The 18040-nt window shown below is 46.0% G+C and overlaps 1 protein-coding gene across 1 annotated transcript in view; it reads right to left on the bottom strand.

The window, feature by feature from the left end:
• RASIP1 (Ras interacting protein 1) overlaps positions 1-18040 on the bottom strand; it is a 263056-nt gene that overhangs the window by 181074 nt on the left and 63942 nt on the right. The window contains exon 2 of the mRNA XM_069607023.1: positions 13248-13401. Coding sequence (XP_069463124.1) covers positions 13248-13381 — 134 coding nt within the window. The 5' untranslated portion in view covers positions 13382-13401. The remainder of the gene's footprint in view (positions 1-13247; positions 13402-18040) is intronic.

Raw genomic sequence — 18040 nt, 5'->3', positions numbered from 1 at the left:
GATTCGTGATTGAGCCCTTGCCTGGATTGAATCCTACCTTGTACCTCAACAATTCTCTGTCTCCTGGAACAACCACAACTCTCAACACACTACTCTAACTGTTGGTGTTTCATAAGGGTCTGTCTCGGGTATGCCCCTCTTTACACTCGACACTTTTGCTCTGGGGGCTCTAATCTCCTCCTTTGGGTTCTCGTACCAACTCTACGTGGAAGACATCCAAATCTTCTCTTTTTCTGAACTCTCCTCTGATCTCTCTGTCAAAATTTCAAACTGTCTCTCTGTCATTAAATATTGGATGGCTTTTCACTTTCTCATGTTAAACTCTACCAAAACAGAGGTGCTCTTCTTCCCTGTGATAAGCTCTCACTCATCTCTTCCTCTACCTATCCAGTTCCCCCCTGACACCCTCTCCTACTCTTCTTCAGCTCGAAACATCTGTCATCTTTGACTTTCCTTACACCTTCTCTACTGTCATCTCCAAAACTGAAACAGCAGCTCGCCTCAACCTCTTAAATATTAGGAAAATCGGGCACCTCCTTCCTTTCAACACCGCCAAGTATCTCTTAAACACTCTTGTCTTCTCTAAACTGCACCACTGTGCCAGCATCCTCTGTGGTGTCCCCAATTATGCTTTCTGTACTCGCGGCAACATCATTTACTTCGCTCCCAGGACTCTCTTTGAACTCCTTCACTTCACACCTACTTCCTCATACCACCACCAGGCTGGATGGCTGACGATGCGAAACAGGGCCAGATTGAAATGTCTTCTCCTGGTTCATAAATCTATCTATGGTAAGGCACCACTGTATGTATCCTACTCTATCCAACCCTACAAGCCTTCTCGTAAACTCTGTTCTGCCCACTCAACTACCCTTGTAGCTCTTCACCCTCCCTGTGCTTCCTCTCGCTTCTGCTCATTCTCTCTTCTTGCTCCACTTGCATGGAATTATCTTCCCTCAGACATCCGAGAAACAGTCTACACAGATTTGTGCAAAACCAAACTAAAAGCCTACGTCCTCGCCTCCGAGTTACCCTCTTTATCTACCTCTCATCTACCTACTAGTTAAAATGTTTCCCTCATCTGTAACATGTTTCTGTCCCTCACTTCCTCTGCCTCCACTCTAGCACTTCACCCATCGTCGTCACATCCCGAGCACAGCTGGCCATATCGCCTACCTGCACTTAAAAATGTCCACTGTTTATTCTCCTTCATCTATGTATGCCTACTTATGTATTGTACCCGGTGACTTTTCGGTTTACCCCCCTCCACACCTGGTCAGAATGTCCCTCAAACTCACCCCATTGTAAGAAGCTCACTGCTTCCCCTCAAATCTGATTTCTTATCTATTGTGCGTTCGTTTGTGATCAAAGATGCATTGTTCCTCTGGTATATAAATCAAATAAATACATTAAATGAACAACATAACTGATTTTATCTGATATGTTCTCTTAAATATGATTGTATAGTAGATACCCTATTCTTTTGCGTACAGCAGTTTAGGTTTAGGTTTTTCTAGGTAGAGGGAGAGACAGGAAGGGGAGTCAGTTTACCGCTCGTCCTTACTACTCTGTGTGCAAAACCTCTTAGTTGTACGCCTGTATGAGATTTTCATGTAGGCGCACAGCAAATCGCTTCCTATGGACTCCGTCTGCATTTACCACCTGACAAAAGCAGGCAGCTTACCTAGAAATCCATTGGAAATTCTGTCTGCAAAGCATAATATGCAGGCGGCATGTATATCCTTTACAAGATGGAGAGTAAAAGTGTACATTGGCGCTCCATTTTGAAAAGCTGCAACAATTGCATGTACGGGACCCAACAGCTCATGCATGCCATTGTTGCTAGCGCACTTCCTGCATGTAGCATTAATGAGCCCTTGTGTCATATTAGAATGCATGATGGGCCCGAGATGTGCACAGACAATACTAAAAGAGGCGTACCTTGAACTCATACTCCAGAACGTTAATGCTGGGACTGCCCAGAGAGGGGGCTGAGCTTGGCCTCGCAGAAAATAGACTGCGCAGGATGGTGAATGGCTGTGGATAACACAGGGCGGGAAGGGCAGGTGTGGTCTAATTGATCAATTCTAGCATTCGCCCTTAAATGTGAGAAATTCGCCATTCCAAAGGGAGCTGATGAGATGGAATAATTTAACCACTGTGCAAACTCTGTTCCACCAGCATAGCCGAGTGCATTATGCGAGCGAGAAGCCCACATGTGATGACGCTGTATTAACAGACATCCAACGGTAAAAATTAGTAACGGAGCGCAGTGTACAAATGCGTCACAAAGCAGATGAAAAGTATCAAAGGGGTGATGCAATATAAAGAACACATCTGTGGGCATTACAAAAACATGAGACTCATTTATCCCCATATCTTTCGCCGTACCGGCTAAGCCAGTGGTTCTCTGCTAAAATAATAGGCGTTGAAACTCATAAGGCTGCGCAACAGTAAATACAAACGCTCCATATGAGAAGGTGCATTTAAGAACTGTGTAAGTGATGATAAGTAAATCTATCCAATGGTACTTCTGTCCCTGACATGTGGGTTGAATGTGGGTGTGAAGGCCCTTCTGAAAGCCAGAGTTCGGCAACCTGCTTGCCTTGGAAGCAAGATGCCATTGAGCAACACGGGTTCGATCCCTGGGTCCGTGCTTAGAAACCTCTGGGTATTAAGCGTGTTATAAATAACCTATCATATCATATCTCAAAGGCCGAGACGAAGACCCACAAGGCAAGCACATACACCAGCATCACAGTATTGCATATACACTTAAAGAATAATGCTTAGGGCACCTGGCTTAGGTGGCTCACTTAGCCCAAAACTTCTCACATCACCCCATAAGCAGTTCGGGCTAGACTGCATCTACTGGGGGTGGGACCAACCCTGATTTCCATAAGGTCTTTCCCTTTTCTCTAATGGTTTGGCAGGGTGAAGAACGATAGTCCGGATGGTTGCTCAGAGCCAGGCCAGAGATTAAGATTAATTCTAAATTTTCCAGCCATCACCTCTTGTTTTGCGGTATTCTACGGCGGGCAAGTACTGAAGGGCCTATCTTACCAGCCCCCAAATTGTTTCGGTCTGAATATCCTCAGGCGTAATCATTCTGATGGACACCTTTTCTGACACAGCAAAATGATGTGCGGACAACTTTTGCCACTGTAATGTTGATGGGCGATTTATGTTGGCCCAATTACTTTGATGGCCATACTCTGTGTATTTTGTTTTGATGGATTCAGTATACAAAAGAAATTCAAATGGGCATTGCCAGACAAGAAAAAAGAAAACCAGGTGGCATGTATTCAAATGGGAAGAGTCTCCTGGCCATTATCATCAATGGCTGCATCCACTGGAACATGCATCTTACTAGGCGTATGCTTCCATTAGTAGTAATGGCCAACAGATTATCTGGCACATCAATACAGGTTTTCTTTGGCACAGTCTTGGCATATTTGCGGGCACACGGTAGACATATTCACAATTACAGTAAGTCAGATTAATTCATTAGGTGCCACACTAGTTCTGACTTTTGTCTTCTCCAAGTAGTAAGGTCCATGGGCATATCCTCTGCCACAGTTATTCTGTGTGGAAACCAGTGGTCTTTTACTTATAGGTTAGAGGACAAACATGAGCATTGGCTGGCGCAAAGCGACAGCCATCATTGTGGCCGTGACATAGCGGCACCGGCCATGTTAAGGGGTGGTGATGCAGATTGAGAGGCAGTTGGTCAGCAAATGCGCATAAGGATGAAGCAAGAAATACTCTGATACCCAGGTACGCCTACCCACAAATGATTTCATTCAGGCAGCTTTGATCCAGAATGGCAGCCATGCGACTGCCGAGCCAGCAGGTTTACTATCATTAGGTGCAATGGGAAACTCCTGGAGTGTAGCTGGGTCATGTGACGTGGGTGGGTTGAGCAGCATTGCAAGAAGCTTGGATTGTCTTGTAAAGTCATGCCCCCAGAATGTACCGTTAGGAAGTCCATTGTTAACGTACCCACTAAATATAACACATAGGCCTACGGTAAGAGGCTCATTGAGAAAAACTGGGAAAGCACTGTTGTACTCGAGGGCCTCAAGTTTGGGACATAGATACTATGCTGCTTCCCCGACCCATTTCTGCCCAGCTGTATAGGACGCATCCTCTTTCTGCCTTTGCTGCCTGTTTCCTTGTTGGGTTATTGACTGAGGAGCTGTGAGTTTCTGTGTCTCTTAAACATATTTTCTGCCTCCATGGCTCAGAGATGTTCCTCAGCTGTTGGCTGCCCAAAAGTCTCCACCACAGTTTCGTCGACTGCTTCGCAAACAAGAAGATGAAGTTAGCGGCGATCATGTGGCATCTGCACGGTGCACTGTGTGCATGTACTGCTTGCGTCCACACGCTGTGCATGTATGTGGAGGGGTAGAGGGTAGATTAGTGGAGGTTTAGGTGGGATATGGTACGGGGGGAGCTGGTAGGGCTGTGTGCCTCCGCTTTTTCATTTTGTATGCAATCACCTTACAGGCATGAAGACATAACCCTTTAAAAAAATGAACATGTTTATAATTTGTGATGATTTCCCAGGGAAACCGTCTTCATCTGTCATATTTTAAAAATGTTTGCAATCGTTTTTCTCACTTAGTCTGTCCTCCATTTTGGGAAACTCCGTCAACCTCAAACAGGAAGTGACATGGGAGGCGATAAAGTGTAGGCTGAAGATCTGTCGCATCATCAGCAACGATGCAAAGTGAAAGGTCACATTTTGTTTTACCGTCTACCAACCACTTGTATTTTGTGATAATGCTAGCCTCTTCCCACAACTGGTAGTCTTGCCCCCCTCAGCCCCTGACAACCGTATGCTTTACTTTGAAGCCCTGTTCTCCCAGACCCAGAGGCATTCACATGTCAATCTTGCCCGCCGCCACCGAAACGCACACTTGTGATCCGGCCCCCATTTATCAATGATATATATACACCTGGCAAACCTTTGTGCCTACTCCCATTGCTACTACTGCATTAAGGTATGGTAGTGTAAGGTATGTGGTCTTCTATAGCACCCTTCTGCCAGTAATGCGGGCCTCATTGCGCGTGGCTCTGCAAAAGAAAGCGGGTGGGCAGGGTGGTGTTAGTGGGAAAGAAGGTATGGCAGATGCAGAAATCTCTAGTGTTGGTGCGTGCAGGTTGTAAGCACTTGTTACCTGTGTGTCGGTGTGGTGTCACTGTTAAGGTGGGGGAATGCGATGGGGTGGGATAGCCCCAGAGTTCAGAGGTAGTGATGGGTGTGCTTGGGGTGTTGATTACAAGTTGACAGGGTGGGAATGTTCTGTAGGTTAGACCTTGCTGGTCTTAGATGGGGAATTATTGTGGTCTAAGGGTGCAAAATGTGAGTGGTGAGGAGTTAGTGTTGGAGGATACAAGTGGAAAGGAGGGCTGGGATGTGTGCTGTTAGATGCCTTCCTTGTTAGCAGAGCTTGTGGTTCAGAATGGAGTCTAATAGGAAATGGTGGGTGTGCAAAAGGTAGGTATCTTCTAGCTGCTCCCTGCAGAGATTATCGAGATTGGTTGTAGAGTAAAGCGGGTTTTAATTCTGAATTCTAGTTTTTGGCTAAAGTGCATGTTCTGTATTGAATTGTTGGCATATCCGCCCAAAGGTGAGGGGGGGGGAACGGTGGAAATGTGGTTCCTTGAAGAGGAGGGAGGGGAGGCTGGTCTCCATTGAAGAGTGATTTTATAGGTTATATGTGTTATTACCGAAGAAACTTTCAGAGTGGTACATTTCACTGCAAACAAAATACTGAAGAACTACCGAATGAAACAAAATAATTAATTTGGGGGTCTCCCACAAGTCCCCTGTTTTTCTATCCATATAACCCCACCCAACCCATTTTAATCCCTTAACCCACTACCCTATATATATTTATTTAAGATTTTCGGTATTTTTCGGTATTATGGTTGCACTGAAGGGATGTGACCTAGCAGTGTGGGGTGGACTGCCCCTTTTGGGATAGGACCAAGCCTGATTTGCATATGGTTTTTCCCCTTCTGTAATGGCTTGGCAGGCAGAAAAACAATGGTCTGGAGGGTTGCCCAGAGCTGTGCCCGTGGTTATGATTAATTCAAAACATTCCGGCCATCACCTTTTTATTTTGAACTGAAATGTACCACTCTGAAATTTGCTTCGGTAAATTGACTGGGTACTTTTTTTTTTATACGGTACGATACGAATGTGGTTCCCGAAAAGAGGGTGTCCTAAGGATCACATATATTACTAGTTGTTTAGAGTCTGGCTTACTGCTGCTTTGTTCAGATCAGAAAGTTGAACAACCAGGTCTTTGGATATTTCCTGAACGTTTGCTGGGTCTCTTCCATGCAGCGATACTTAGATATTGAGATGAAAATGGGGTGGCCAGTACAAAGAAAGAGGTCTTCTCTGTCGTTTTTTTCTGTTGAAGTTGGGAACCGGAACTAGTGCTGCAGTACTGGGCCTTAGTGTGTAGTGCTGCAATGTACTTGTAAAATAAGCTGACGCCTTTCCATGGAAAGTGCGATTGGTGAAGCAGAGGATAGGGAGGAAAAGGAATTTAATGGTATAGGCAAGAACATGTGCCTGAACAGCGCTCTACATCCGCATCAAGCACATTTCGGGTGCAATTCTGGTTGCATTCAACAACACATTGGAGGTCTAGCCGCAAACACATTCTACTTGCAGCTGTGTCCACATGCGCATTTGTGAATTCTAGCATATCATGGGCGGCCATTTTTGCTTCCCACAAGCCAGCTGGCAACTGTTCTTTTTTGTCACCACTAATGGTCTCCCGCAAAGGCCTTTATTGAATGCTAAAATGTGTTGTTTTAGAAACCACAGGTCTCTCTACACTGCCATATTCCCCTGCCCGTCCCCCTTTCTTCCACACTCTCCATTCCTGATCCATTCTCTCCAATACCCCCTTTACATCTGTCCCCACGTTTTTCTAAAGGTGAGATCTTGGCACATACCCTAATTGTACTGTATTCCTTGACCAGGGGCCCACCAACGTTAGGTCTTTGGCTTGATACTGCTATATCATAGGGGGAGTAAAGTATTGTTGCATCTGTGAAGCTGTAAAAGCCAGTGGAGGATTCGAAGTTCTGCGGTGATGTGTTGAAATCATTTCATCCCGAGGAGTAGTCTAGCTTCAGCGTTTTGCACTGTTTGTAGTTTTTTCAGACCACGATATTGTGGCATGAATTGAAACTTTGTGCAGCTTAAAAAGCACATTTTGCGGCACAAAATTGTATTTATTGCAGCATTTATGCAGCACATTTTTTGTTAAATGCCGGGTGTAAGATTGGCAGATTGCAAGAAATAAGCATTGTGTGAGGCTACAAGTGAGCCAGGTTCTCATTATTTGCACCTTTTGTAACAATTTAATAGGAAGAGTCCCAGGTGTCCCAGGCTTGAAAGAACAGTGTTTGTTTACTCTACTTTTTTGGTTTAATGTGCATGCCTATTTGATATTATTAACTTTATTGATCATTATCAGTTATAATTGTAAAAATATTCCCCTTCTATGTTCTCCAAGCACCCACACACCAACTCACCAACACCCCTCACACTCACCAATTCCCCATCACTACCAACACTCCCAAAACTCTCCCTCTGCCAGTCATGTGCATACTCAGGTGTTCTGCAACACTGCCAAGTTACAACTCACACTCTTCTAATACCCGCCACACTCCAAACCATGATCCCAACTCACACCTTAGTCCCCAGTGTAGTTCCTCCTGCAGTCTACCGTCCTTCATCGTTCCTCGCTCCTTCTGCATCTTGCATCCTTTCTCCTATTCTATCACACTCTTCCCCATCCTTTCTCCCAATCTGCAGCTCACTGGCTCCTTCTAGGCAACTGCTCCCTCTCAGCTTTCTGCCCCACCTCTTCCTTGTAGCTCACTGTTATCCCTGCTTTCTGGACCTCTGCACCCTCTCTGCTTTCTGGGATGCCGCTCCTACTCTGCTTTCTGGCCCACCACCACACCTCTGACCCACTGCTTCCTCTCTGCTCTTTTGCCCACTGCTCTCCCTCTGCTTTCTTGCCCATCACTCCCCTTCTCCCTCCTTCACCCATCATATTGTGACTGTTTTTATTTTAATTTTATTTTTAATGTAGATTTTAGACAGGTTCTCAAAAAATGGAGAGTCTACAAATACAGCAGAGGATGTGCTGTTTTTAGACCCATTTTTGGAAATGAGTAGCTCACCTTATTCTGAAAATGACCTGCGCATTTCCAGTGGGCTGGGCTGTAGCGCAAATGATGCAATGGTCAGCCATATTGTATACATTTGGTGTCGGGAGCGCAATCCGGCACCTAATATCCAAAACTAAAAATGAAGGAATGGTAATTTGATAATGGGGTAAGAGTTAAACAGAGGAGGAATAAGGGTCAAAGAAAAGAAGAGAAAAAAGATAGTGGTGATGAGGAAGAGGGATTAAGTTATTGACGTTAAAGCCAGGCGACCTACAGATTGATTGATATTTTATTTGTATCGCGCTCGTACACAAGTGTTTCAGAGCGCGACAGGGCAAGGGAGGGGAACAAGGGAGAACAAAACAACGATTTTACTAGGCCCAGTGACATTGACAACGCGCGAGTGCATGGGAGAGGGAAAGGGTAAAGTGCCAGGGAGGCGGGAAGAGGTGGAAAGTGCTGAGCAAAAATAGAAATAAGTAAATAAAACATGAACAAATAAATAATAAAAAACAACAAACAGTGGTGGTGCGGCCAGCAAGTGGCAATTGCTAGGAATAAGGCAAAATGTGTGTGATAAGTGAAGAAAAAGAAGGGGGGGGCTGTAGGGTTACACATACAGACCCCAATGCAAGACCTAGGGCCCATTTTCATTAAAAAAAAGTTGCCAGTGCAAAATGTTTGCATTCGTTCATGCTGCATCATAGCAGCACTAATTTTGACTACCCCTATTTTGCAGCAACTCATTTTTGTCGACGTTTTATTTCTGGGATCACTGCTGCCTTTATCCTATATGACGAAGAGCGAAGGCCCCATGAAAAGTAAAAGAACACAAACGACTTTCCCACGGTGTGTATCGCGCAAAATCAGATCTTTTTGCCTTCATGCAAGCCGGGTTGCGCGCTTAGCAATACAGTCACAAGCTCAAAGATAACAATATTCGCAACAGACGAAAAACTGAAAATAATTACTGAGCACAACAAACATTCGAACTAAATACGCACCTCTATCAGCAAATGAAAAGGCAACTGCGCAAAACCATCTCCAAATTGCCACCAACCAACCATTTTGCACTGGCCAAACACATTATGTAGTCCAGGTCCAGGACTACTATCTAGACTTCCTACCTGACCAAAATGTTGTGATTCTGGGCAAATCCGTTTCTCTTACTCCGTCTCGGTTGCATTATGTGCACAAATTGAGAACACTTAGACACAGGCTCGATGGCAACAATATGTTCTCTACAGAATAACAGAGTTTACATATATTTTATGCAAATCCTTTACTCGCTCTGCTTTGAATACTATTTTAAAATCTTCTTTTGATATCCTTTTCCAGTTCCCGTCTCCTTCTTCTGTTTCACCTTCACTAGCCTCTCTTAGTTAGCTTTCATTTTCTGCCCTTTTTTAGTTTCACTACCTCTCTATTGTGTTCAAATATACCCAAGGCTTGTCCTTCCTTTATCTCTCATCGCTGTTTATTCTCCTTCTCTGCTCCTACGTTCCCGTGTGCCTTCTTTAGGCACGGCCCTTTAGCCACTGGCCGTTTCAGCACAGCACTTTGCTTGGCTTGCACTGGTGCTTTTGGCACACCCTGTTGGCCGTGTCCCGCAGGGCACAGAGATCTAGCAGTGCAATATGTCCCCTAGAGACAGAAACTGGTTAGAACCCTAGTCACACAAGCGCCTAGGCAGTGGCTCTGATTTGTAATAATAATATCGTGTTAACAAAATCTCAAACTGGTTGGAAAAGGTTGGTCACGGTGTGGGTTTTATAACAGAAAGCTAACAACGTGTTTTGACCCTCCTTGGTCTTTTTCAAGGCATGTGGCTCCCTGTGCGCCAGTTATCCATCTGACTCACTGCCTCCTATGTCTTGTTTACTGAATGCATGCAGGAAGGAGTATGGCCCTACCCGGCCCCGTGACAACTGGCAACGAGATCTGTAGAGAACCCATTTGCAGCCCATCCATGTTGGAGCACACTTCCATTTTCGCTGATGGGTCCTCCCCCAACAACGATCGGTGCAGCTGACAAGGTCTCTTGTCCCATGAGTGCCTGCTGCAGGAGTACCCAGTGCGGGCTATAGCGGGGAGGCTCCGCTGTGTGAAGCACGCCCCTGCTGCGCCATGGACAATACTGATGACCAACGGATTGTGTGGTTGTGTGCGGCCGAAGGAATACATGAGCAACGCGGCGTGGACCGCTTCTGCATTGATGATAAGGGGGGGACGGGGGAAGAGGGGAGGGAGGGGGAGAGGAGAGAGAGAGGGGGTGAGGGGGGGAGAGAGAGAGAGAGAGAGAGAGAGAGAGAGAGAGAGAGAGAGAGAGAGAGAGAAAAAAAAAAAAAAAGCTCCCGCCTGGCGTAGCGAGTCTGAGCACCCCTGCATTGTGGAAGGCAACTACCTCCAGGGATTGAGAAGGAGCGGCCCACACCACCGCCTTAATTGGCTTATCTCCCCACTGGGGGAGCCTGAAGCGGAGCGGCCCATGACCGCTGCCTGCAGCCCGCCCATCCTTATAATGATGTCTCCACCCTGGGACGGCAGCCCAGACCACTGTCTACACATGCCCCTATGCACCCCTACAAGTACTGCAGAGGCGTAGCAGCTATAGCCCATGATCCCATCGTGTGCGGCTTTGCCTGCTGGTGTCGGGGAGCACCTGATACCCTATAGCTCCTTGATGAATAACAATGTGATTGCCCAAGTGAGTTATCCCTAAACCCATGACTGCCCCAGGCCCCGTGCAGTACAAAGTACGGCACGATGGAGGGCCTGGGGGGTTAGGCGCAGGGTGGGGGAAACAGAACGGCGCGAAATACAAGGGGAGGGGCAGCCAAGCGGCGCCCCCACCCTCAGCGTTGCTAGGGAAACCCCACACGATGGGGGGAAAGGTGTGAGGAAAGCAACAGGGGGGCAGGAGGAGGTCCGGCCCCCTCAGAGGGACAACAAAGGGCCAGGGGGGTATAAGTACCCCAAGCAAATGCAGGTTAGGCACAACCAGGCAAGGAGCTCACCTCACTCGGGTAAGCTCCTAGGGCCTGGAAAAGGGGGAGAAGGAAACGTTTTGCCACCCAACCCACCCAGCAGAAAAAAGGCAAGGAAAGGAGACAGAACAAGGAACAGGAACGCCGAGTACTTTCTTCGGTACACGGTAGAAGAAAGTCGTAGGCGGCGGCACGTGTCCAGGAACGGATGCCCCAGGGTAACTAAGACGAGCCGAGGAGAAGGCTGGGCATCCACAACCCCTGGACACGAAGTGCCCAAAAAGCGAGTTGGTGTTATCCTGTGTTTGTTATGATTATTATTTGGTGTTATTTTCTGCAGAAAATAAATAAGCCTACGGCCTATAATTTTTCCACAAGCAAAAACCTGTCTGTACTATTCTTTCGGGGGAATAGGGTAATAGGAATAAGAGCGACGGGGTGCCCACACTACTCAGCCTATGTGCCTATCCTTGTGGCCATGCTGCCCCAGAGCACGCCCCTGCCCCCCTGCTCCCAAACAGACTATGGTGTGAGGTTGAATTGGCTTCCTGCTTTTTCCATAAATGCTCAAAGAGGACTCAGTAAAGATGCGCAATTGATGCTGTGAGCCCGCACGTTATTAATATGCTGAAAACCGGTCCCAGTAATTATGTCTGTTTGAAGCTGCGATCCCGCATATCTTCGGCATGCTTAAAGTGGACCCAGTGGCTGAGCACGTTGTCGCTGGTGGGAGCTGCGCACGGCCCGAGAAAATAAAGGAACATTGATGTGCTTTTACAGCTGTGAACCCGCCTATCAAGAGGGCTCAAAATGGATGCCGTGTAGGTGCGCGTTAGTGTTGCTCGACCGCCACCTGCGAACTACCTGGCGAGATATCTAGTAGAAGTGTGTGTAAATTGTACACTTTGTAATTTTATTTCATTATTGATTTGTCGTTACCCTTGGCCTGCGATGTTGTGACTTAGGCCCGTCACCACCAGGGTGCGGGTAGTTTCACATGTTCGTGGTTTAAGTGACCACAGCAAGTCACCCACAGGGACAGCTCTAATCATGTGCAAGTGCCCAATGAAAGGGGCTCGCGGCTCCCTGTGCGCCAGCTATCCATCTCTGGCTCCTGTGTCGTGTTTACTGCATGCATGCAGAAGGGGGACCGGCCCTACTGGGCCATAACACTTGCTCCTAAACTCTGGAATGTTCTTCTGTATTCTCTTTATTCACTCCTGCCTCTTTTTGGTCTTTCTTCAAAACTCATATTCTCGCCAATTCTAACCGTTAACATTGGAAGTGCCTTTTTCATCTCATATGTTTTGTTCTGTTTTCCTAACTTTTTTACAGTGCTTAGGAATAAGCAATATATATATATTATATTACTATTACTGATGAGGCAGGATTATTAGCCATACAAACATGTTTGTGACACAAAAAAGAAGGGTTAACCTTTTACGTTGTTCCATATCGGTGTAAAGAAATAAAACAGTGGGCCTCATTACAGTCCGGTGGTAACCGTGCCGGTGCAGCCGGCGGGTTGCTGCCGAAGCGTACATATTTACCTGCGCCTGACTTCCCGGTGCCACCGGGAGATTACAACCCTGGTGCCCGGAAAGTCAGGCACCGGTAAAATGTTGTTCCCCATTGCCATAGAGTCCCATAGGAGTGAGGACACCATGAAAGCACCGGCACCATTGTTAACAGTGCCGGTGCTTCTGTGACGGGTCTGCCTACCATGGCCTCTGTGCCTGGCAGGGTCAGACCTGTCGTGCACGGAGGCTCCAGCAGGCAGACCTGTAATATGCAAGTCCGAAATAAAAAATGTGTGCAGCAGTCCCCAGGACTTGATGTGGGTGACACACGGGGGTCCTATTGCCTCCTGTCCTCTCACATTAGGATGCATATATACCCCTCATAGCAAACTGCGACCCCTTTTATAGGGCAAATATACACGCCCTAGTGGCACTCAAAAGGTTAAAAGAGAACAAATGAAATATGGAGGAAAAAGATGAGAATGAGTAAAGCAAAGGAAGGGGAAAATGGAAAGAGACAAACACTTACTTGATGGAGCCCACGCTGGGCCAGCGGCGGCCCAGTTTTGCAAAGTGCTTCTTGGGAGAATTAATCCAGAGGCCGACAGGAAAATTGAGCTTCCCAAATCTGGGACTTCCTTCCTTTTTCTCCTCTGAGAACATCGTCTACTCTATCACCAGCTCTGCAAAAAAACGAAAAACAATGGGACACACTGAGCCGTCTTAATTAAAAAGGCACTTTATCTCTAGACCCCAAACCAGCAATTACGCTCAAGACACTTTGGACTTGTAAACTCTCATTCAGCAAATTCTTCACAATTTTTTTTAACAGCGAAGCATGGAAGTGGAAACATGTTTACACATCTTTTAAACTGTTATTAAGTCACTTAAAAAAGGGGTTGGCCAAGCAAGAGGCAGGTTGTTTTAGTATAGGTAGTCTAGCTCAGCGGCAACGTGCTCGCCTTGGCAACAAGACAACACGAAGCAACACAGGTTCGCGCTTATAAGCCTCTGGGTATTAAGCGCGTTGTAAATACGCAACTAAGACATATTCCTGTAACAGCGCCTCGATGCCGCAGGGCTGTGTGAGCGCTTTAAAAATGCAAATAAATAAATAAAAAAACATAGAAAAACTTAAATCATTTCTAGAAGTCTTTTGAACGTCAACACTGAAGAGGCATCATTTATGGCTGGAAATTGCCATACTGGTGTCACAGTACTTTGTGCAGCCCCAGTGGACTGCTTTTCAACCATTCAAATTATTGGGTGCCTCTAATCTCCATCGCTTTGCCACAGTGCCTGACCCGACTGCCTCATTCACCTATTCACCAACATTGTCACCCTAGGAGCTCCTGCAGCCTCTGCAAATCCCTCTAAATCACAAATCACTTTCCAATGATTAGTCGGCTCCCATTTCGGAAAAATTCAGACAATAGTGGCAATCATAATCATTAACCCTAAACTATAATCGCATTTTCCTCACCGCGGAACAGAGGCCTTGGGTTCACGCTTTTCAAAATAGCTATTAGACATCCCGAGCTATGAGAGCCTCTGCGGGCCACTTGCTGGCAGTCCCATCCAAAGGCAATTCCCGCCATTTACTAACCATCATTTTTCACAGCAACAGCTAGGTGTTGATCCAAGTCAACCACCAACATCTGACGGGCATTGACAATAAATGAGAGCAAATTAGAACCACCACTCAAACATCCCAACACTGACCCAGGAAAATATGCATCAAACTCTTGATCTGTACTGGCTATAGCCAGACGGAAGCTATCAAGACTTAGAACGTCCCTCAACTTCCATTGGTCCCCAGGACCTGGGATTGTGCCAGCACAGGCTTAGTACCCAACTCCTCTGCTCAACTTTCCCCTATGGCTTCTGTGTGGGGTACACAACCTCAGCTCCCTGCCCATGCAACTCAGCTCGCCGCAAGTTCACAATTATCTCCAGCCACGACATCTGCACTCTGGCCCTCACCAAGACATAGTTCGCTGTCTGTAAAGAGTGGCCTCTCGTACAGGGAAGACTCCTTTATAATGTATTGGTAGCCAAGTACCTCACACAAGCACGCCAGCCAGCCCAATTCCAACTGGCGCAAGAATGGAACCCTCCCGATCACAATTTCATGTGACATATATACATGACAGAATTGAACATAACATGTTAAAGTGAGCCAGCCGGAAAATAGCAGTCACGATTACTTTACATCTTTCTCACCACAAGTGCATACAAAAGAAACTAACAAAACAATAAAAAAAAAAATTAAAAACCAAACAGCCATAACCTTCACAGTTAATACGTGTCATCAATACAAAGTAAAATCCATCCTTCAATACTACGATTTCCATGCACCGAACCACTGCGACATTTTTCTGCATCATCACACACAACTTCACCAGCAGGCCTGGCACACCTCAACAGAACATCTTGCGCAGAGTCACTTCCCTGGCACCGGTCTTACCAACACCTTGATTAGTAGTATTATATACCAACTCTAGAATCACTACACCCAGGGTTATCTTAAGTAAGGAAGCATTCACCATGCTTGACATTCTGAAAACAATCCTCTGACACAATCTCGGCCACCCTGCTGTTCTCCCACAACCTGGTCGTCTTCCAAATGCACACACCAAGCTCCATCCCTAGCAGTCCTCTTGTGGGACATAAGCACCAGCAACCCGTTAACCATCTTTCTGGGATCCCGAAATCTGACCCAACCTCCCTCCCCCTCTAAACACAATCTTTCTTCCACTGTCCTTATCAGAATAAGCCTTTGGCTAGCACCTCTCTCACTCTCTTCAACACCTCCTCCAAATGCACTTTACTTTCATCATGGTTGTCCAGCCACAGTAGATAAAAATTGTTCCTGGCACCCTGTACCTCATTAACACTTGGTGTCATGCCGTAGGTCATGCTGTAGAGGAATTCAGGTTATACCTATAAATCAACACAATTTCAACATATTATTTCTCTAATTCCAACCTAGTCAGTGATAACGGAAAATTCCTTAAATAATTCTATTCATCCTCACCACCAATGTTGTCCAGCTGGAATGATACAGAGACATGGTTCTTGATTTAATACTCTGGTCTCCTAAAAATGTCATCCTGACTACTGTTGTCAACTGGATCCCATTATCAGACACTTTCCCATCAGAGTAGCCCACCCTATAAAAACATCTCCTCAGAAAATCTTATAATGCGTGGTATGGTGTGGTCAGTTCAGAAGCAATCTCTACTTTTAACCGTTTATCCAAGTAAATTACCACAACAATGGCAAACGTAGCACCACATCTCAGAATATCTAGGGGACCTGTCAAATCAATGGCAATCTTAGATGATATAGCCTAGCCGGGCCCTCATTGGGAGAGTGCTCAAGACAACTGGTTTCACCAACCATACCACTCAATGTACATAGAGCACAGTCCTGACCATCCTCTCCACATCACTGTCCATGGTTGACCACTAATATTGTTCCCGCAGTCCCTTCTTGGTAATACTCCTCCTCCAATGGCCATAATGCAGAACATGCATCAGCCTTTCCTGCAAATGACAAGGGGGGAGCAATTAAGAACACACACCTTGCATACCGACAACTCATTGTCAATACTGTGATCATAACTCTCATAACCCTTAATTCTGGCCAACCATCTTAGAAAAGTGCTTTAGATAGACCAACTCCCCCACCTCTTCAAGCCACATTCACTCACAAATAATCATACACACATTCTCTCATATACTTCCATATCCATTTTATATGCACCCAGCTGAATGCCATTTGGCAGGCCCTGTACTTGTATCAGAGATAATTAATCCACCACCTAACTTCTGCAACCAGTGACAAACTCTACTCTGAAATTAAATTCCTACAGATTGGGCTGTGTGATAAACCAGAAGGTGTCTTACCCACTAGTACCCGGGGATCTGTCATCCAGGTGGCCAGGACGTGGCCATCACTTTTGCATCCAGTTCCTGGGGGTGGACCAGTGTGGGAGGATCACCTGAGTGAGGGGTTTTCAGATATCCCCTTCCTGGCAACCCCTTAACTGTATCCTACCCGGTAGGCTATTTAGGACCCCCCCCCCATTACAATGCAAACACTTTCTCACTGTCAGCTCGATATATGGGAAAACAGACTAACAACCGAGCCGTGTACCTGCCATGTCCCAATAGCATGATCAGGCGAGGTCAGGCAATTATCGACAATCACTCACACCTGACTTCTATTACACTTCCCCACACGGATAAAAGGCGGAGCAAGAGAGGCAAAACACACGAGGAAATAGCAGTTCCAAGATGACAGCTTAACGAGAGAAGAAAGACGGCAAAACAGAAAGGGATCGCAAGGGAAGTACCCTTGATACTTTCGACAAAGAACCATTGTTTTCATGAGTCCTCGAGATTGGAAAAGATAAGTTCAGGAAAACAGGCAAAAAATTCCTGCATTTTGTGTTTGAGATACCCGGGGCCCTCACAAGTCATTAATCAAGGCAGGGAGAATCCCCAGCCACCGTGGTACTGTCCTTGGCTCCAAGAACAAAGCAGCGTCAGTGAAATCAACAGCAATATTGTATGGCAAGCGCTGGAACGAACAATGTTGGAACGCGTATGATGAGAGACACGAGTGAAGTTAAACTGCTGATGAGTGATTGAACTTTAAAGCAAGCTATAATACCTTTGACAGAGTGGTCCAGCACCATGTGGGTGCTCAATCGAAAGTCTCTGCAAGGTATCCAGTTGAGGAGTGACAAAAGTAGATACATTTGATCTGAGTACGGTGGAGAGAGATCATTTGAAAGTGAACAAATAAATGTGAATCGAAGTGGACCTGTGATGGGTCAAGAAAAAATCCAGCGCACAATTCAAGTCTTCAATTTTGAAGAAAGAGAAAGTTTGGAAAAATACATGAATCTGGGATGAGCCCAGCAGAGGGAGCCCAATTGAAGATTTTTTGTTAAAGTGGGTCTGAGCCTGGCGGAGGGAGAACCGGGGTGAATCGAAAATCACCCAAGATGTTGTACATTAGAATCCTGAAGAGAAAGGAACTTTTGAATGTTTGTTTGTCGTATCAGGTCCTCTGATGTAAGAGACTATGAATGGCAAAGAGATTTTGGTACAGAAGGCCCTGATACTGAGATTTGAACTGCATGCTCGTGCTAGAGAAGCCAGAGACTGTGCTAAAATCGAGTGTGCTGCCTTGTGCCGTGCTAAAAACATGGGGAAGAGAAGTCAATGGCTTGAATATCCTGAAATATCATTTCCTGAACACCTTTCTTTTGCATAACATTGTTTCCCACACTATTTGTATTTAGAAGTA

Source organism: Ambystoma mexicanum, chromosome 1p, assembly GCF_040938575.1.
Source record: "Ambystoma mexicanum isolate Mex_15411 chromosome 1p, UKY_AmexF1_1, whole genome shotgun sequence".
Lineage (NCBI taxonomy): Eukaryota > Metazoa > Chordata > Amphibia > Caudata > Ambystomatidae > Ambystoma > Ambystoma mexicanum.
The sequence above is the reverse complement of the archived record's forward strand: the minus strand, read 5'-3'. Positions and strand labels throughout refer to the sequence as shown.